The 21,788-nt window shown below is 44.7% G+C and overlaps 1 protein-coding gene across 1 annotated transcript in view; it reads left to right on the plus strand.

Annotated features, from left to right (window-relative positions):
• mtr (5-methyltetrahydrofolate-homocysteine methyltransferase) overlaps positions 1 to 21,788 on the plus strand; it is an 82,509-nt gene that overhangs the window by 2,287 nt on the left and 58,434 nt on the right. Inside the window, exons 2-10 of the mRNA XM_080517635.1 lie at positions 1,756 to 1,967; positions 2,046 to 2,135; positions 14,340 to 14,409; positions 14,515 to 14,607; positions 20,530 to 20,636; positions 20,761 to 20,820; positions 20,928 to 21,022; positions 21,095 to 21,195; positions 21,357 to 21,418. Coding sequence (XP_080373761.1) covers positions 1,756 to 1,967; positions 2,046 to 2,135; positions 14,340 to 14,409; positions 14,515 to 14,607; positions 20,530 to 20,636; positions 20,761 to 20,820; positions 20,928 to 21,022; positions 21,095 to 21,195; positions 21,357 to 21,418 — 890 coding nt within the window. The remainder of the gene's footprint in view (positions 1 to 1,755; positions 1,968 to 2,045; positions 2,136 to 14,339; positions 14,410 to 14,514; positions 14,608 to 20,529; positions 20,637 to 20,760; positions 20,821 to 20,927; positions 21,023 to 21,094; positions 21,196 to 21,356; positions 21,419 to 21,788) is intronic.

Raw genomic sequence — 21,788 nt, forward strand, 5'->3', positions numbered from 1 at the left:
TCAACACTCGTACCTTCTCTCTACCCCACCCAATAACCAATCCGGTGATACAACAATCCCTCAGTTCAGAAAACCTTTTAGACTTTGTTGTTTTCCCTTCAAGCTCCCATTTTATCTGGACATCTTTTTCCTCCTTCATCTTTGGATCGGGCCTTTAAGGACTGGCATCGATAATAACTTTGCTTCTTATGATCAGCTTATAAACAAATTCGGCATTCCAAGAACACACTTTTTCAGATACTTACAAATTCTGCATTTTCTCCAAAGCCAGTCCGCAGGTTTCCCAGAGGCTCCTCAGAGCTCTGCAGTCGACGACCTTCTTCACTTGCAGCCTTTTGGAAAAGGACAATCTCAGAAATGTACAGGAGGCTCACAATCTGAAGCAAGCATCGACAGCTGGGCTCAGGGTGGCCTGGGAACAGGATCTGAACCAGCATCTGTCTGATGGCTGGTTGACACTATGTCACTCCCTGTTCCGGTCCAGGGTGGTCCATAGGGCCCACATGTCTAAGGCCAAGCTTTCTCGTATTCACCCAGCTGTGTGTGATACATGTGGCAGTGAAGAAGCCACACTGATTCCTTCATTCTGGGTCCCCAAGCTCAGAACACAGTGGCAGGAGGTATTTCAACCTCTATCTGTGGTCTCTGGGGGAACTATTACACTTGACCCCCTTTCAGCCTTCTTTGGTATTTACTCAGGGAGCCACGAAGTCTCCTCTGATCCGTCGCATGTTGTCAGTCACTTCCCTCCTGGCCAGGCGTGCTATTGTGCTCAGATGGAAGGGCGCCGCCCTCCCGACCTATAGTCAGTGGCTATCGGATGTAATGTCTTCCTGAGTCTGGAAAAGTTCAGGTCCTCTGTTCTGAACCAAGTGGGGAAATTCCAAAAGTATGGGGACCCTTTGTAAGATATCTGTCTAATCCCCACTGATTCAATCACACCCATCCTCAATTTACTTACATTTCACTGCAATTTCAGTTCGAGACTAGGAAAGGAAAGATAAAAGAACTTGACATCCAGTTTTACAGCCTTGTACATTTTTTGCTGCTTCAATGACTTTTCAGAAATGTCCAATCCATGAATTCTGTTTGTATTGGAACTCGATACCGATACTAGAGGGGATTGCCCCAATCCATATGGAAAATATAAAGTTAAGGAAGAGCAGTGAGGACTAATAAAGTGAAACTGAGTGATCACAGTGCCATGCAGGTCTGCTTATATTGACCAATGAATAAATATCATATAATCTCATGAATGATAATAATGCATTGGTTTTATATAGCACTTTTGGAGACACTCAAATACATGATGGAGGTAAACTCCGTCTGTAGCCACAGCTGCCCTGGGGCAGACTGACGGAAGTGAGGCGGCCATGTTGCACCATCGGCTCCTCCACCACCACCACCCTCTCACTCTCACTCTGCAGTCACACAGTTCAGGGTTCCAGTTGGGAGACGAGCGCTCTACCAGCCGAGCCATACCGCCCCAAGCACTGGCCTCATATGAACACATTGGGAACTTTCTGGCTTTGGCTGCAGCAGCAGTGTTGCTTTGAGCTGGTTGGTTTTGATACCGTACACATCAGGTCACACACTGTGCTACTCGGCTCCTCTCGGAGCAGAGCACACACTATACGATATTCTTGTCCAAAATATTGAGCATGTTCATGATGTATGATCTCTCCTTAGACCTTTGGAGCGGCTCAGACTGCTAAACATTTCCCCTCTTGTGTGATGTGATGTGTCCTTTTCCAGGATGTGGCTCCACGCTGGAGTCAGAGCTGCGGGCACTTCTACAGCAGAGGATTGTGGTCCTCGATGGGGGAATGGGAACCATGATTCAGCAGCACAAGCTGGAAGAAGAGCATTTCAGAGGGGACGAGTTTAAAGAGCATCTGCAACTGCTAAAGGGCAACAATGACCTCCTCAGTATTACACAGCCGGAGCTCATCTACAAGCTTCACAAGGTGGCTCATTGGGCAGCACATCATGCTGTTATCACCGGACCAACTTTTCCTTACACTCATGTGTTTGTGTGTGTTCAGGAGTACCTGCATGCCGGCGCCGACATCGTGGAGACCAACACATTCAGCAGCACATCTGTGGCCCAGGCAGACTATGGACTGGAGCACATGGTAGGCTCTCTGCAGGAGAGGAGCAGAGCTCAGCTCTTCACTAAGTCAAGCTCATCATGTGCTTTAGCCCTGGTGTTGCACTTGGCAGCTTCCACTGAGTTATGTGTATTGAGTTTCAAAGACTGTGTCTGCCAGCTGAAATTCAAGTGTGGCATTTAAATAAGTTCAAATATGCAGCAGCAGCTAATGGAGCTAAACCCTGCGAAAGAAGGTAAAAAAAAAAATCTACTATCCAGTGCTGTGAACTATGAACACATATCTGAATATAAAGACTAAGAGGGTCAATTTGTTTTAGTTACTTGCAAAATAGAAGACATGATTAGGAGCCTCCTCAATGTATATGTTTCTCCTGGCAGTGACTGATCTTTTTCTAAATACATATTTGAATGAATGTCTACAAAATCTCAAGGGATCTATGTCGCCTTCTGACCCATCTGTGTTGTGACGTGCCGGCCAGTCAGCGGCCTGCCTTCTGCTGACGCGACATGTTCTACTTGCTTGAGCGAGCTTGGAACCTCCACTGCCTCGTCCTTGGTGACAGGGACTCATGCTGGGCGAACGTGAGTCGAGTGAGGCTGAGGAGGAGTACGTGAGAAAGCGCTGTAAGTCACTGAGAGTCAAACAGAGTGAAATTAAAATAAAGAGTGACACAAAATCTCTGGTACACAGATAGAACACTCTGGTACACAGATAGAACACTCTGGTACACAGATATAACACTCTGGTACACAGATAGAACACTCTGGTACACAGATAGAACACTCTGGTACACAGATAGAACACTCTGGTACACAGATAGAACACTCTGGTACACAGATAGAACACTCTGGTACACAGATATAACACTCTGGTACACAGATAGAACACTCTGGTACACCGGTGAACCTCACAGTAACACACAAAGTGGTTAACAACTTGGTCGGTATGCAGATCAACATAGCTAAAGTGAGCACATAGCAGCAACTGTGGCTCTTTTAACTGATGTGTGGAGTCTCATGCAACATGTAAGTTTGAGCCAGATCCGAGCATGTACACCCCACTTCCTGTTTCCAGCAGGTGGCGCTGTGGCTGATGGTCATCTTTGTGACATCGCTATGATCAGTGTTCAAATCAAATCAATCTTTATTTATATAGCACGTTTTATACATTGAAGTAACACAAAGTGCTTTAACAAGAATTTAAAACAGTGCAAAGATAAAATAGATAAATAAACAGCAGATGAACACACACACACACACACCATGAGTGAAGACATGCCTGGTGATATGAAGACATGGCAGGACACCGAGGACTAAGGTGAGGAAAGGGACGCATTTTGTTGTGTTGGACTCTGATGCAATGCCGATCAGACCATGTACAGTACAGGCTTTTTACACTGCACTTCCTGTTTCATGGTGAAACAAACTTTGTGGTGAGGTCATGCCCACGCCCTAAAACTTTTGCAAACAATTTTGATAACTGTTGCTCTTTAAACCCTTTTCTATCAAAAGAGCTCAATTTGAAATACGTATATTGGCGTTTCCCGCTGGGACAAGTTCGCTATTTAAAATGTGTACATTTGATGAAAAATTCACCAAAATCTGTCATTTTCCTCCAAATATCTGACTTCCTGTTGAGTTTTCGGTATAACCATAAGAGCTTTATTTAGCGTTAAGTGAATAATCTCCACTCTCTGTAGCAGTGACAATGAAGCGTCTTTACATCTGCTGATTGGTGGTGACAAACGCCACTCTCAACAAGTCTGCAATATTAAAATGTCTCATCTGCCATAAACCCTCCTGTTATTGATCACATGCGCCGCTTTTCAAGCACTGGGGGTTTTGGTGGGTTTATTGAGACGTCGGCGCTCCACAGCACCGCAGTCTTCCAACGAGGTTGAAACGCTCGTAACAGGAGAGGAGGAGATCCAGCGGGAGATGGATGCTGCAGTTCTCACTGTGTCGCTGAGGGTGATAAAGGCCGCCAGGAGCTTCCAGCTTTGGATGGCCATGGAGCTGCGGCTGCAACTTCCGCGTTGTTCGCGTCACTATTGTAGCATATGTGGCGTTACATCCCTGCGTCGTGCACAACCCCACCTTCATTTGACCACGCTCTCTGTAGTGGGACTGACCAACACAGTTGGTTCTGGGTGCACCTTGCCTTACCGCACCGCCCCGCTCCGGGATGAACTGCAATGGGGCCGAGGCGCAAGGAGCCGCAGCAGAAGACCAAAGACCAATGTGGCTCCGGAGCTGCGGTTTGCCGACCCTTGTACTAGAGTATATCTACTGGGTAGACATTCACAATCGAGTAGAGTAGAGGTCTACTACAATATGTCTATGTATTTATGTATTAGAGCTATCTGTGTTGAAAGTGTGAAAGCACCACAACAATCTAAAAACGTAGCACTTCCTGCGTTGCTCCCACGACGTCACTTGCGCTTTCCTGTCCAGTCTCTGACCTCCCGGAGAGGGTTTGCTTTTCAACACTGCAAAATTTGAAAAACGGGAAATGTGTCAACATCCGATGAAGGCAATTATGCCTTTCACTGTTATTTGTTAAGGAAAAAATAACATGGAATATGGTGTCATAAACTCTTTAAATGGTGCATTCCAATGCGTTCTGGATTGCTCAATACAGTAAAACCTCTGATGTAGGGACGCCCTAAAGTCTAAGGGCAAGTGTCCCCTGAAGACAGTTGTCCTCTCTTCAGAGGGTTACGAAGACAAATTGTAGGACCAGTTGATATTGAAAGAGCCAAACACCAAATATGTTATTATTTAAAAACAAATAACTGAACCAATACAAGATGTATAAAAAATATACACATGTATACAAGATGTATACAATATAATGATTAAATAACATTTAATGTGCTTCAGGGACCACAAACAGTCCAGTTTCATCCTGAGTGACCAGACTGGTAAAATATTGCTATAATAACCTTTAAATTTACACTTCAAAGTTTTTCTTTGTTGTGTCACAGTGTATGGAATGAAATGTTCTATATTTCTGCAAGATCAAACGGTTAGTACTGAAAATGATGATAGTCTCAACATAAAGTCAATTTTAATGAAACATTCTGGTGCAAAATACAATGAAATGTAAAAAGAAACTTGTGTAAAACCTCTGTAACGCCCTTGCTTGGTGGGACCAGGTTGGAGCCTCTTGGTGGGTTTTGGTCCACAGGCCTTATGTTCTCTGCTGTTAAGGGAAAGTCAAACTTAAGTATGCGTGACGTCAAAATCGTCCTCCACCCAGTGTGCAACCCTCTGCAGAGATTTTCAGGATCGTTGCATTACGGAACGAACATGGAAATGAACCCAGAGTGTATTATGGATGTAATCATGTATCACCCACGGCATGAATATTCCCATCATCTGGTCCAGCCCAAGTATTTTGGCTGTTTCAGTGTCGCTCGGCTTGAAAGTTGACAGGAAAAGCTGTCCGTTGTCCTGGTTGTGCAGGTTTCCCCTCACCACTGTGTGTTCACAGTTAACAGCGATGTTTGTGCTCAGTACAGGTGGTCCACTCCTCTGAGGTTCTACTGTACTACCTTGTGACGTGGATTTTGCTAATTAGCAGTAATGCATTTCCTTCAGTTCCTTCACATTTTTACTGATGCATCCAATATACTTTCTTTGTAGAAACATTTTCTTTTTTTCTTTTAAGGTAATGGCTTATTTTAATTGGTGATGCTTTGACTAACCTCACTCCAAACTTCACTGCGTGTGCTTGTTTCTGCTCTCTGTGGTTGACACGTTGCTTCTGTCTGCACCCCGAAACTGAGCATGAAATTTGACACATCAGTGGTCACAACCAGATGAAGATAACGACCATCAGCCATAACGCCTCCTGCTGGACACAGGGAGTGTGTGTAAATACCTTGGAATGTTTGAGAGCGACCTCGTCTGAGATGGTCATTCCAATCTATCTGAAAATTGGTGTGGTGATAGAAAAGGGATGGATCAGCAAAATGTATGGACATCGCTCGCCACAACCATATCACAAAGTTTACTGTTTGCCATGAAACAGAACGTGCACTATACACAGCTTGAATGTCGTCAGATCGGCCAAAGTTGAAACAGTGAATCAGAGTCCGGTCCTCAACACAACTATATGATGACTCTGTTGTACCGCCATTTGAGGGTGTGGCTTCGACGACCTTCGCCATGGAATAGGAAGTGCTATGTATATGGACCGAACGTGATCAGATTGACCTCAAACTTGATGCAGTGGTATGAAAAGGTTTGGGCACCCCTGTACATTTTCATGATTTTCCTTTAGAAATCATTGGTTGTTTGGATAAAAAATTCCAGTTAAATATATCTTATAGGAGACAAACACAGTGATATTTGAGAAGTGAAATAAAGTTTATATGATTTACAGAAAGTGTGCAAGAATTATTTAAACAAAATTAGGCATGTGCATAAATGTAGGCACCCTTATATCTTATTGATTTTAATACCTTTAGCACTAATTATTGGAACTCAAGATTGGTTTGGTAACCTCAGTGACCCTTGACCTCCATACACAGGTGAGTCCATCATGAGAAAGGCTATTTAAGGAGGCCCATTGTAAGTGTTACTCCTCTTTGCATCTTCTCTGAAGAGAGGCAACATGGAGCCTGAAAACAAGTCTGAAATGAGCTGAAAACAATGATTGTTCAACATCCTGGTGTAGGGGAAGGATATAGAAAGCTCTCTCAGAGATTGAAGCTCTCAGTTTCAACTGTGAGGAAGTGGAAGAGCACAGGCACAGTTCTAGTTAAGCACCAAGGAACATGTCAGATAACCAGAGGGCAGGATGGTGAGAAGAGTCACAGTCGACCCACAGAGCAGCAACATCAACAACTGCAGATGGTGTCACTGTGCATCGTTCAACTGTTCAGCGCACTTTACACAAGGACATGCTTTATGGAAGAGTCATGCGGAAAAAGCCTTTTCTCTGCACACGCCACAAACGGGATGGCTTGAGCTCTGCTAAAGCACATCTGGACCAGCCAGCTTCATTTTGGAATAAGGTGCTGTGCACTGATGAAACTAAAATAGAGTTATTTGGGCATAACCAGGGGCGTTCTGCATGGCGGAAAGAGAACACAGCATTCCAAGAGAAGAACTTGCTGCCTCCAGTAAAATGTGCTGGTGGTTCCATCCTGCTGTGGGGCTGAGTGGGTGATTCCCAGTGCAGGGACTGGGAATCTTGTTCCAGTTGAGGGGCGCATGGATTCCTCTCAATACCAGCAGATTCTGGAGTGTCTAGGACTCAGTAAGAAAGTTGAAGTTGCGTCGGGGCTGGATCTTTCAACAAGACAATGATCCTAAACACTGCTCAAAATCTACCAAGGCGTTCCTGCAGAGGAACAATTAGAACGTTCTGGAACGGCCATCTCAGTCCCCAGACCTGAATGTTATTGAAAATGTATGGTGATTTAAAGGGAAACCATCAAACCTGACTGAACTGGAGGGGATGTGTAAAGAAGAACGGCCCAGAATACCTTCCACCAGAACCCAGAGCCTCACTGAAGCTATAGGAAGTGTTTAGAGGCTGTTAGTTCTGAAAAAGGAGGATGCACAAAATATTGAGTCATTTTTCTTTTGTGATGCCTAAATTTATGCACATGACTAATTTTGTTTAAATAATTCTTGCACACTTTCTGTAAATCATAGAAACTTTATTTCACTTCTCAAATATCACTGTGTTTGTCTCCTATAAGATATATTTTACTGGAATTTTTTATCCAAACAACCAATGATTTCTAAAGGAAAATCATGAAAATGTACAGGGGTGCCCAAACCTTTTCATACCACTGTATGTTGCATCAGAGTCCGACTCTCATCACAGCCATACACAGCCGGAACACATGGAGGCCATTCTGTCCTACATTCAGTTCTGCACTGGGACTGTAACTGTGGACAAACGCATCCGGGTGTTTCCAAACCAGAAACCATGGATGACCAGCCAAGTCAAGACGCTCCTCAGAGACCGAAACACCACCTTCAGGTCCGGAGACAGTGAAGTGTACAGCGTGGCCAGAGCTGACCTGAAGAGGGGCATCGGGCAAGCAAAGAGGGACTACAGACTCACCTCTCTAACAACAACCCCAGGCAGGTGTGGCAGGGTGTTCAGCAGATCACCAACTTCAGAGGGCAGTCCAACATGCCAGGTGACCCAAGTGCGGCGCTAGCCGAAGAGCTGAACGCTTTCTGTGCTCGCTTCGAGGTCCCAGCCCAGCAGTCTGCAGTCGCCCTGCCCCCCCCAGCAGTCTGCAGTCGCCCTGTCCCCACCCCAGCCGTCTGCAGTCACCCTGCCCCCCCCCCCAGAAGTCTGCAGTCGCTCTGCCCCCACCCCAGCAGTCTGCAGTCACCCTGCCCCCCCCAGCAGTCTGCAGTCGCCCTGCCCCCACCCCAGCCGTCTGCAGTCCCCCTGCCCCCCCCCCAGAAGTCTGCAGTCGCTCTGCCCCCACCCCAGCAGTCTGCAGTCACCCTGCCCCCCCCAGCAGTCTGCAGTCGCCCTGCCCCCACCCCAGCAGTCTGCAGTCGCTCTGCCCCCACCAGCAGTCGCCCTGCCCCCACCCCAGCAGTCTGCAGTCGCTCTGCCCCCCCAGCTGTCTGCAGTCGCTTTGCCCCCCCAGCAGTCTGCAGTCACCCTGCCCCCCCCCCAGCAGTCTGCAGTCGCCCTGCCCCCACCCCAGCAGTCTGTAGTCGCTCTGCCCCCCCCAGCAGTCTGCAGTCGCCCTGCCCCCCCAGCTGTCTGCAGTCGCTTTGCCCCCCCCAGCAGTCTGCAGTCGCCCTGCCCCCCCCAGCAGTCTGCAGTCGCTGTGCCCCCACCCCAGCAGTCTGCAGTCACCCTGCCCCCCCCAGCAGTCTGCAGTCGCCCTGCCCCCACCCCAGCAGTCTGCAGTCGCTCTGCCCCCACCAGCAGTCTGCAGTCACCCTGCCCCCCCCAGCAGTCTGCAGTCGCTCTGCCCCCACCAGAAGTCTGCAGTCACCCTGCCCCCCCCAGCAGTCTGCAGTCGCCCTGCCCCCACCCCAGCAGTCTGCAGTCGCTCTGCCCCCACCAGCAGTCTGCAGTCGCCCTGCCCCCCCCCCAGCCAACTCCCAGTCGTCAGCCACTGACCGCGCAGGTACATGAGGTGAGACGCACCCTCAGCAGAGCCAACCCGAGGAAGGTGTCCGGGCCCGACGGTGTTTCTGGGAAGGTGCTCAAGGCCTGTGCAGACCAGCTCGCGGAGGTCTTCAACCTCTCCCTGACGCAAGCCTCCATCCCAGCCTGCCTCAAGTCCGCCACCATCATTCCGATACCAAAGAAATCTGCCACCGCCAGCCTGTCAGACTTTCGCCCGGTTGCACTTACCCCCATCATCACCAAGTGCCTCGAGCGACTTGTCCTCACCCATATCAAAGCCTGCCTCCCCCCCTCTTTGGACCCCCACCAGTTCGCCTACAGGAACAACCGCTCCACGGAGGATGCAATAGCCGTCGCTCTCCACACCGCGCTGAGCACCTGGAACATTAGGGGAGCTACGTCAGAATGCTCTTCATAGACTACAGCTCAGTGTTCAATACCATCATCCCTGACCTGCTGGTCAGGAAGCTGTTGGACCTGGGTCTCCCCGCATTAACCTGCGCTTGGATTAAGGACTTCCTTTCCAACAGACCCCAGACCGTCAGACTCGGTCCTCACCGGTCCTCCTCCAGATCCCTGAGCACGGGTTCCCCACAGGGCTGTGTGCTGAGCCCGATGCTTTACTCACTGTACACAACAGACTGCAGACCTGCGCACCCCAGCAACACCATGGTGAAGTTCGCCGACGACACTACAGTGGTGGGACTGATCACCAACGGTGACGAGTCAGCATACAGGGACGAGGTCCTGCAACGGTCCGCCTGGTGCTCCACGAACAACCTGATCCTGAACACCGCCAAGACCAAGGAGGTCGTCCTGGACTTCAGGAGGAGTCGCATGTCGGACCCGCCCCCCCCCTCACATCAACGGCGAGCTGGTGGAAAGGGTCCACAACTTCACTTTCCTGGGCACCGTGATGTCGGCTGACCTCTGGTGGTCCGGGAACACCTCGGCCCGGCAGCGGCTGCACTTCCTGAGGGCGCTCAGGAAGAAGGACATCTGCCAGAAGCTGCTGGTGACCTTCTACCGATCGACCATGGAGAGCATCCTGACTTACTGCATCCCCGTGTGGTTCTCCCACTGCACCGAGGCAGACCGCAGGAGGCTCCAGGGGGTCGTAAAGACTGCCCCCTCCCCACACTAAAAGACATCTACATGACACGGCGCCTCAGAAGAGCCGAGGCGATCACAGCTGACCATACTCACCCTGCACACCACTTGTTCGAACTGCTGCCCTCAGGACGGCGGTACCGGTCCATCAGGACCAGGACCAACAGACTGAGGGACGGCGGTACCGGTCCATCAGGACCAGGACCAACAGACTGAGGGACAGTTTCTTTCCTCAAGCCATCACTGCACTGAACACTTAAAGAACTACCTACCTCAGACTGTGTGCAATACACCATACTCTGTGCAATAACAGGTACCTTGTGCTCAAACCGCACATACTCATTCAGCCAAGGTACCTCAAGTAGCTAATTTTGTATTTTCAGGTATTATAGCCTGCACTGCACTGTTTCTGTTTCTTTTTTACCTTACTGCACTAATGACTTACTCACTCATCTGGGTGTGTGTGAGCGGATCTGTATGAGAGCTGAATGTGCGTGTGAATGTTTAGGTTATTCTGTATATATGGTGTGTCTGCTGAGATGAATGGGATGCTGAATGGGAGAATGGCTGCCTGTGTTCCATTGTATGTCTTCTGTGTGTCTACTGTAGCTACACTGCAATTTCCTTGTACCATGTACAATGACAATAAAGCTTCTGATTCTGATACAGAAATTACGACCATCAGCCATGGCGCCGCCTGCTGGTAACTGGGAATGGGGTGTACATGTTCAGGTCTGGCTCCAACTTCACACGTTACTTGAGAATCCACGCCTGATCACACTCAAAAGATAGTCACAACCATCGGGCATGACGCACTTGCATTAGCATACACGATAATTAGCATACGCACTGACATTACAAATGTGTAAATTAGCATGTGGGCTCATGTTTACATAAGCACTGATTAGCATACACGCAGCACGAAAGTCCATATCTGATCACTGTTAGGAGAAACAGCCATTGAGCATTGCACCACATGCTGGAAACAGGAAGTGAGGCATACATGCTCCATTCTGGCTGAAACTACCCGTTGCATGATAGTCCACATCTCATCACAGCCATAAGATGTTTACATCAATTGGGCATAACGCCACCTACTGTAACAGGAAGTGGGGAGCACTAAAGTACTAAAAAAACTGAGAATTGGTACATGTGCTTATCTCATGAAAACTCATTGACACACAAAACTTGTAACTTTTTGTAAGAATTAGACTAGATATACCTTCATTCATCTTTTATTTCATGTTTGTTGCTGTCAATATACAGCTCTATCTTTTACCTGCTTATATTTTGTATTTTTTAGGTCTTGTATGTCAAAATGAATAAATAATTGTAGAATTACGTAGGTGAGGTTATGCTGAAACAAAATTATACCAAACATTTCAGTTATAACAGCTTTCAAAAGTGAAATATGAAGGTAAAATCAATAGTAGTCAAAACAGACAAATTGAACTTTAGGGTCTGATGTGGTGGAGACGCTGTCGAGCTTTCTTCACCACGGTGTTGATGTGACAGGACCATGTCAGGTCTTATGTGATATTGACACGCTGAATCCTCTGTTGTTGTTTACATCCTCCACTTTGCACTTGTTGTTTGGTTAACTTTTAGTTTTTGCAGCCGCAGAGCTGCAGCTGTAACTTCCGTGTTTGTCCTGAGAGAGCGAACGCTCCGGGGACTTGTCCTGCACCCAGCTCCCCGGCTGGCTGCAGCACAGAGCAGCTCCGGTGCGCTGCTCCGAGACACAGGAGCCTTCAGCTTTCTGCTCAAACGCAGGAGCAGCCACTCCACTCCGGCGCTGATCGCGCTCCTGCAGCTCAGCGCTGGAACACGGAGGCTCGTTGCATCACGCCCACGATCCGTCCTCGTACGTGATGCAACGGTTGAACAGAACACTGACCGCCTCTGCATCGCGTTTGAACAGAAACCACAGGCCCGTGGCGCACATACGGAGCTCGGCGGACCCTATGCTGCAAATGGAAAGCTCCAACGCGATGCAAAGTCCCAAGCCCCACAACAAACACTAAAGTTAAGCAGCAAAGAAAAGAAAAGGAATAAATACCATCAATGCAAAGTTGACCACACTGACAACAGAGGATTCGTCCAGCTGACATATTAAAATATTGAGGGTGTAGTAAATCACTGACCAATCAGCAGATGGCTCCTCAACCTCAGACCTGTTCCATGGTCCTGGTACCCTGATGGAGGGGGGGCGGAAAAACAGTGGAAACGCGAACCGTAACGGACTATACCGGTCTATCCCCGCACTTTTTGTGTGGTGGAATCGGGGCTTAAGTGAGCAAGTTCCTGAAGCTATCCCTCGATCAGACACCAGAAATAAGAATATTGGAATGTTCATGAATTGTGCTTCAATACTTGTTTTCAAAATATTTTAGTGACAACAAACTGGATAGACATTTTGTGTTGTCAGTTTGTGTTCTACATTACTGGACTCTGTCATGAATGTCCTGCATCAGTTTTGTGTCTTTTTATTGGTGCCCTCTGGTCACTGAATAATATCATTTAATGTATGATACTACAATACATTTCTGGTCTAAAAGTAGTCATTAATTCTCTCGTATTCTCTATTACATAGAAAAATGATCACAACTGGAGAACTCCAAGCTGTTGCTGCAGGATGTACAGAAGACATTGCCTTGGTGTTTCTCTGACTCTAACCTGGATAAGTGTAGGTTTGGGTACCAAAATTTGGTTCCAAGTAGGAACCGAATCCAAAACGGCGGGTACCCAGAAATTATTTATTTAGTTATTTTAATTTTCTTATGGGTACCCATTAGGGCTGCTCAATTAATCCAATTCTAATCGCGATTACGATTCCGATTATCCAGAAAATCTGAAAATTCAACATGAGCGCAGTGCAGTGTAACACCAAAATACTACTGACTGGAAACTCCGCCTCTCTACAAAGTAAAGTTCCCCACTGTGGTGATCAGTTAAGGTCATAATTCACCCAGTTACTGTGGGGCAGTGGGGAACTTTATTTTGTAGAGAGGCGGGGTTTTCCAGTGGAAGTAGTTTTGTTGTTCCACCGTGTGTGAAGCTCCGTTGGAGATGAGAGAAAAAAGAGAGAAAGGAAAAGTGTTTCTACGCTTGTTTGAATGGAAAGTAAAGTTTGGAGTTCCTTGCTGAACTTGCCTCTGACTCAATACCGAGTACCCATAATCTTTATTTCAGTTCATTTCTCAGGGATCTCTACTGACTGTAAGCAGCTGTTATATACTGAATGCACTTTAATTCTTGATGTTTATTTGCTGTGACTACAATGCACTTTAGTATTTTAGCACTAATGCTGCTCAGACAGGATTTTATTTTTGTTTACCAGTTTCTTCAAATGTAAAGGAATAAAGGTGCTTTTGTTAAATAAACAATTGACCTATTGTTTCACTATTTTGGAATCAAAGTAAGGAATCGTTAGGAAGCGGAATCAATAAGCAGAACTGGAATCTGAATCGGATTCATCAAAATCCTAATGATGCCCATCCCTAGATAAATGTGTTTCCTGCATAAATACTATGTCATACTGTTTTGACTTCTACTCTGACATAATTTTCTTCCACTTATTTAATACAATAAACCATTCCTTGAGGTGCAAGACACGATATTTATTATAGATGACATATAGGCAGATTACAAAAAGAGCAGAAACCTGAATATGTACACAAAGCCATATTTTGAAGCGGTAACATTCGTCTCCCCTCTAACCTGCTCTTCTCAGTTCTGGCTCACTACGCCTGTCAGCTCGTGGTTATAGACAAAATGATCAGGATAAAGTCAACACAGCTGGCCAGAGTGCTTCGCCTGGGCAGCCGGGTCACACGACTCCCCAATTCCCTTGTTTTTAAGATTTCTCTTTTTTTGTGAATGATTTACAAAAACACTCCATTTTTGATTCACTTTGTTTCTTATCAGGTCATATCTTTGGCAGTTGACAGTTTTTGCCCTGATCCGTGTGTTTTTTGTTGTTTGCAGGCTTATCGTCTCAACAGAGTGTCAGCAGAACTGGCCAGAGGAGCAGCTGATGACGTGACCAGACAGACAGGTCAGCCCAAGCACCAGCAGCAGCATGGGCACATTCAGTAGAAACATCCAGTCCTTTGTTCTTGGGACTTTTTTCACTTATTATGGTAATTGTATTGTTTATCAGGCTGCAAACGGTATGTGGCTGGAGCTGTGGGTCCCACCAATAAAACCTTGTCGGTTTCACCAAGTGTGGAGAAACCGGACTTCAGGAATATCAGTAAGACCACTTACAATTTTTTTTTCACACAGAAATTGCACAGACCTTTAGACCATGAAGGAGTACCAAAGGAGGGCCACAATTAAAAGGAAATAAAGGTGGAACTATAAAGAGAATCAATAATAAAAATAAATAAATACAAAGGTAGTCATGTTCTTTATCTATCTTGTCTTTACTTTTTGTCCATTTTGTCAACGCTTCTCCTGTTTTCCATTGTTTGTCATTGCATTTGCTGGATGAGTCGAGCCGTCTGGAAAAAACCAAAGCAATACATACATATTATTGGTTCTTCTTATATTTCCATATTTATTTCCTTTTCATTTTGCCACTCCTGTGATTCCATATTTGAGGAATTCTGTCCACCAAAAGAGCTGAAGCTTCTTGTTTCCAGGAGACCAATCACCAAAACGTGTGTGTGTGTAGTAGTTTTATTTGTTGTTCTAGTGTTTTATTATACATTTAGATTGTATGTACAATTATTAGAACATAAACTGTGTGTCAAAGCTTCTCTCACTGTTATGCATTAGATTGATTAATTTTCAATGTGTCACAGAAATACCAGTCCCAGGTCTTTGGCTGCTCCAAACATTGTCTGCATCACAAACGTGCACATCCATGAACAATTTAGTCACCAACTCATCTGGAGTGCCAAGAGAAAATAGAACTACACACATAGAAATATTGGTCATTCAGAGTCTACAGTTTCAAAGAAACACAGACACATGTATGCTAACATTAAGGTGACATACAGGTTACGGGTTTGATGGGGCTGAGAAATGGAAATGTGTTCCAGACCCTGCTACGTGTTGGTCATTTGAATAGTTCGCCATCATATGAGCTATATTGAAAACATGCTGTGTCTGTGAGTCTCCGCCTACAACATGCCCAATGCCTATCTTATGTTGAATGTCTCCTGATATTAATTATTCCAGGACAAAAACCTAGCAACAGTCATTGAGCTACTTTAGCTGCAGGGCTTCAGGGGCATTATAACGTTCTGTCACGTTACGCAGAACTACACAGTAAAGCAAAACAAAATCAAATAATGTGCAGCTCTTACGTTTGTACTTGAGTCATGGACATTTGGAACAGCAAACCGAAAGCTTTCGTATTTACACAGCAATGGCAGAGACACTAAAAATGATGCAATTAGCATGCCTGGCCACGAGGTGGTGCTCTTGGTTGTTTTTTGTAATGAAACCACACATACATGCCTGAGGAGAACCATATCCTATAGACATTAACACAATGGAGAGTATCTGATATTGTTATGAACAGATTACAAATTGGATGCTAATAGAGGTGAATTACGACTGTCAAACTTTGTATATCTGCAAGAAAACTAGAATACATATTGGGAGTCCTGCCACTCTAGAGGCAACCATGATTATTCCTCATGCATGACCAGAAGAACCATTTACTGCTGCAGTAGTGTGCATGTGACCCGTAGCCTCCAGTTGTCTCTGCGGGGGGTCATGAAAGAAAAGTTCTGTGTTGAGAGCCACTTTGAAGACGTTGCAGTGGCTCCGAGTACCTTAGTGGTGTAAAGTGACGGGAGGATGTGTGGCAGGGAGCTCCTCATTGAACTGATCACAATGTTCCTCCCATCTTGGTCTCACAATTGTCCTTAAAAGCATCGACAAAGATAAACATTTATATTATCAAATAGCGGTGATAATATAGCAAAAATATCACATCACGAGTTTTTTGGCAATAAAATCACATTTACGATTTTATCACATTTCAGTTTTACATGGATTTTTGAGTTGCATGTTTCTGAACGGTGCAAACAGTCCATTTCCCTGATATAAAACAGCCTCGGCAGAATAAATAAAGCACATTTGAGGTCAAACCACATTCTGATCATATTTTAATTTATATAATTTGTGCAATTCTAATAATTTGGGACTTTTCTGACCCTTTCCTATCACCACATCAATATTCAGATAAATTGGAATACCATCTCAGACGAGGTCGCTGTCAAACCTTCAATGGTATTTACCTGCACTTCCTGAGTCCAGCAGGTGGCGCTATGGGCGACGTTTGTTATCTTCATCTGGTTGTGATCAGGGCCGGACTCTGATGCAATGTGGGGAGTTTGAGGCCAATCTGAGCACTTTCTATTTCATGGCAAAGCATGAAGACGTGTGGCTCCAGCCACGCCCGGAATGTTTGAGAGAATTTGATCTCTTTTGCTCTTCAAACCCTTTTCCATCAAAAGAGCTAATGGCCTGACGTCATAAAACGTTATGTATGCTCAGGCCCTCAAAAACGTGTCCATTCGGGCTGACAAATAATAATGATCGGTTTCAATAGGGTCCTATGCATTGTCAGTGCTCAGACCCTAAATATCAAACATTTCAAATAATACTCAAGGCTTATTTCAAATGACAATAACAGGAACACGAACTGGTATAAACGGAGGCAATCTGCAAAATATTATTTAATATAGTTATTTTAACAGGACTTAAGTACCAAAACATTAGATAACTTCCAGAAAAGAGTCAAGTAACTGAAGCCGTTTCATTTCATTTCACTTTTTATTTTGAACATGCTCAAATTGAAATATTAAAATCAACAATGCACACCAATAAACTAAAGATATTTAACCAATCAAACAGTGACTTAGTAACAATGAAATGGAATCATTCTGCATGTCCAAAAAGGATTGGGAAGAAGTATGACTTATTAAATACCACCCCTTCTTCATAAATATATAATATATGTTAGCACTATTATATTAAGGCTACTTATCTATTGAAAAGGTCTGAATACATTACAGTTTCTTATAAATGATATAATTATACATCATATATAAAGTACAATCATGATTATAGAATGATACTATTGGAAAAAGAAATAAAGACAGATGTGTTTTATTGCAATAGACGAGGGCTGCTCAATTATGGAAAAAAATCATAATCACGATTATTTTGGGAAAGATTGAAATCACGATTATTTACACGATTATATCTTTGAATTTGGAACAGCATTTATTGAACATGTTTAAAAAAAGACTTTCCTGTTAAATATATAAAAATATCTTGTAATGTAGTAGTAAAAAACTAACTGTTGTACTGCACTTAATCTTTTGAAAACAAGAAATAAATCAAATACAATAACAGATAGATATACTTCAGTAAATAAGTCCAACATACTGTAAATACTTTGATAAATTGGTACAAAATAAAATTGAGTCAGAGACAAGTTCAGCAAGGAACTCCAAACTTTACTTTCCATTCAAACAAGCATAGAAACACTTTTCCTTTCTCTCTTTTTTCTCTCATCTCCAACGGAGCTTCACACACGGTGGAACAACAAAACTACTTCCACTGGAAAACCTGCCTTTATTGAAAATATTTAAAAAAAGACTCCTGATATATAAAAATATCTTGTACTGTGGTAGTAAAAAATACACTGTTTTGCTGCACTCAATGTTTTGAAAACAAGAAATAAATAAAATACATAATAAGAGATGGATATACTTCAACAAATAAGTCCAACATAAATACTTTGATTAATTGGTCCGAAATAAAATTGTGATGGTGGAGAGTCGCTGAACGGGAGTTCAGCAAGGAACTCCAAACGTACTATTTTCCATTCCAAAAGGGCTGCAAATAACGATTATTTTAATAATCAATTAATGAGTCGGTTAAAAAATAAACCAAAAAAACATTTCAATTTCTAGGACCAGTTGATATTGAACGAACCAAACATCAAATATGTTATTATTATTTAAAAGCAAATAACTGAATCAATACAAGACGTATCAAATATATCTACATATATACACATGTATATAAGATGTATACAAGATAATGATTAAATAAGATTGAAGTGCTTCAGGGACCACAAACAGTCCAGGTTCCTCCTGAGTGAGCAGACTGGTTAAATATTGCTATAGCTAGGGGCCTCGCTATAGCTATATAGCTAGGGGCCTCGCTATAGCTATATAGCTAGGGGCCTCGCTATAGCTATCTAGCTAGGGGCCTCGCTATAGCTATCTAGCTAGGGGCCTCGCTATAGCTATATAGCTAGGGGCCTCGCTATAGCTATCTAGCTAGGGGCCTCGCTATAGCTATATAGCTAGGGGCCTCGCTATAGCTATATAGCTAGGGGCCTCGCTATAGCTATATAGCTAGGGGCCTCGCTATAGCTATATAGCTAGGGGCCTCGCTATAGCTATATAGCTAGGGGCCTCGCTATAGCTATATAGCTAGGGGCCTCGCTATAGCTATATAGCTAGGGGCCTCGCTATAGCTATCTAGCTAGGGGCCTCGCTATAGCTATATAGCTAGGGGCCTCGCTATAGCTATATAGCTAGGGGCCTCGCTATAGCTATATAGCTAGGGGCCTCGCTATAGCTATCTAGCTAGGGGCCTCGCTATAGCTATCTAGCTAGGGGCCTCGCTATAGCTATCTAGCTAGGGGCCTCGCTATAGCTATCTAGCTAGGGGCCTCGCTATAGCTATCTAGCTAGGGGCCTCGCTATAGCTATATAGCTAGGGGCCTCGCTATAGCTATATAGCTAGGGGCCTCGCTATAGCTATATAGCTAGGGGCCTCGCTATAGCTATATAGCTAGGGGCCTCGCTATAGCTATATAGCTAGGGGCCTCGCCAGCAGCAGGTCCCTTTTGTAATCCGTACGTCGCCTGACTTCTGAACAAAGGTATTACTTCAACCACTGCACCCATACACCCCATGGATCCGTTTCATAAATTTGATCAATTTGATTAGCAATCTGCAATTTGACAGAACATTTCTATATTTGGATATAGAAATGATATATTTCGCATCAGAAAGTTTGAAAATATAAGAATAGATGCCAAGATCATCCAAAGTGGTTAACTGTACCCAGAGTTATGAAAGCAAGTTGTTTCCGTGAGTAATTTTTGCAGCCATCTTGGAAAATGGCAACATCTTGGAATTGTGAATGGCCAATGGAGCAGAATGGATCAGAGACCTCCTGAGGGTGACCATACCAAATGTTATGCTTTGATCAAAATGTGCCCAAGTCTGATCAAATCTGGGCTTTGTCTGCCGCACCAGTGTGGACGGGCCTTGAGTTTGTGTCCTTGTTTCAAAAGTGCCATTTTCTATATTTGATTCATGATAGCTGGTGGTCTCTCGTTCTTTGTGCAGAAATGTCATATTATTGTAAATATTTGGGGGTGTACAAACTGGACTGGGTTAAAAACACTAAAGTCCTTTGCAAGAGGGGAAAATGCGTTTGTTTTTTGAGGCGGCTGAGGTCCTTCAACATGTGTCGCACTATGCTGAAGGTGTTCTCTGAGTTTGTGGTGCCATCGTCTATAACGGGTCCTCAGTCCCGGGCGGGTCACCTGCAGGTGAAGCCCTCTCCCAGCTTCAGCACACCTAACCATCAAGCTTGTAACAAAAAGCCCAATAAGGAGCCCCTTCTTCACTCAGCTGTGTTGCACCAGGGACAGACCTAGAACCAGGCTCACAGTGGAGGACCCCTGCTCTATGCTGTTTCATGCTTTCTATAACTCCTCCCTGGAAATAGGCTGTGTTTGTGCTTTTCTAGTCATTTAATTATTTGATCATTATTATATTCTATGAGGAATTTCAAATTCAAAGTTGTTGCCATATCAAAAACCACATAAAAGAAAATAGAACTGTTCCTGAACTATACCCCTTTAAAGCATACTGTACTTTTTAAACCAAAATAGAAATCACATTGATCCAGTTGACACGCCTGCAGTGGTCTTTAAATTGGCTCCTTTCGATGAAACTGAAGAGCTTCAGTTAGTCATGTGACTGAGTCCAGCCTCCAGCTGATTCACACACTCACATGTCAAATGAAGGGATGGAGCTCTCACCCTTTTCCAAACAGAACTCCATCATGGCTGACAGATGTAGTGGCGGCAGCAGTAACAGTGTGATGTGTGTTTCCACAGCGTTCGATGAGCTGGTTGAAGCATATTCTGAGCAGGTTCGAGGTTTATTAGATGGAGGAGTGGACATCCTCCTGGTGGAAACTATCTTTGACACTGCTAATGCCAAGGTAATGTCCCCTGACCAAGACCAGCCATCTCAAGTGTGTTTCAAGCCAATGATGATAGTTGTGATTATGAGGCGATAGTTTTGTACTTGACAGTTTCAAAACTAACTCATCACTCTGTCAACAGGCTGCCTTGTTTGCTATCGACCTTTTGTTTGAAAAGAGCTATGACAGAAAACCTATTTTTGTGAGTCTTTGCTGCTTTTCTATGTCTTAAATAATAAAATAACTGTAATATGAAGCAGACTTGTGTGAATGTGTTGTGTTGATGTTGGTTTTGTGCGCTGGATCCAGATCTCGGGGACCATTGTTGACCGGAGTGGACGAACTCTGTCCGGTCAGACTGGAGAAGCCTTTGTCGTGAGCGTGTCCCATGCTAAGCCGCTGTGGTGAGTGAACATGCAGTGCAGCTGGCAGAGGAGCTCAGTGAGGTCGTGACACTAACCCAGTGTGTGTTGCAGTATTGGTCTGAACTGTGCCTTGGGAGCCACAGAGATGAGACCGTTCATCGAGGCCATTGGGAAAAGCACCTCAGCTTTCATTGTTTGTTATCCTAATGCAGGTAACCAGTCATGGCTCCCTACAGACGCATCACTCTGGAAGTGTTGTGTGATGTTTTGGTTGTTGGATGCAGCACACTGTGACCTGTGATTAGTTTTCTGGTACATGATCAGTGGGACCGTCTATTGAAATGACGCGGATTGTGGTTGTTCTTTCTGTTAGGTCTTCCCAACACATTCGGAGGGTATGACGAAACACCACAACTGATGGCTTCCCATTTAAAGGTTCTGATCTTTGTTTTTTCCACTCTACCTACACTTGTGAAAACCTGCATCCCCATTATAACCATTGTACGTTTAGAAACACTAGGCCCTGACCCACTAAAGCTATATACTATACTTATACTTGTGTGTATAAAAACACCCCCCCCAAAAAAACAAAACAAAACAGGTGCACACATGTGGAAGCTGAGCTCCAGGACACAGGCATGCTGTCCACCAAGTGCATTTTCACTTCATGAATGTGGAATATCAGGTGTCTGGCCCAGATTGTGTCAAATACTGGGAGCACCGTATTGTCATCAATGAATGCACAGCATGGAAACAAATCAGGTATAAATCATCTCAGGCTTCATTTGAGATGCTCTTGTTGTTT

This window comes from Blennius ocellaris (genome assembly GCF_963422515.1).
Source record: "Blennius ocellaris genome assembly, chromosome: 21".
NCBI classification, from domain to species: Eukaryota; Metazoa; Chordata; class Actinopteri; order Blenniiformes; family Blenniidae; genus Blennius; species Blennius ocellaris.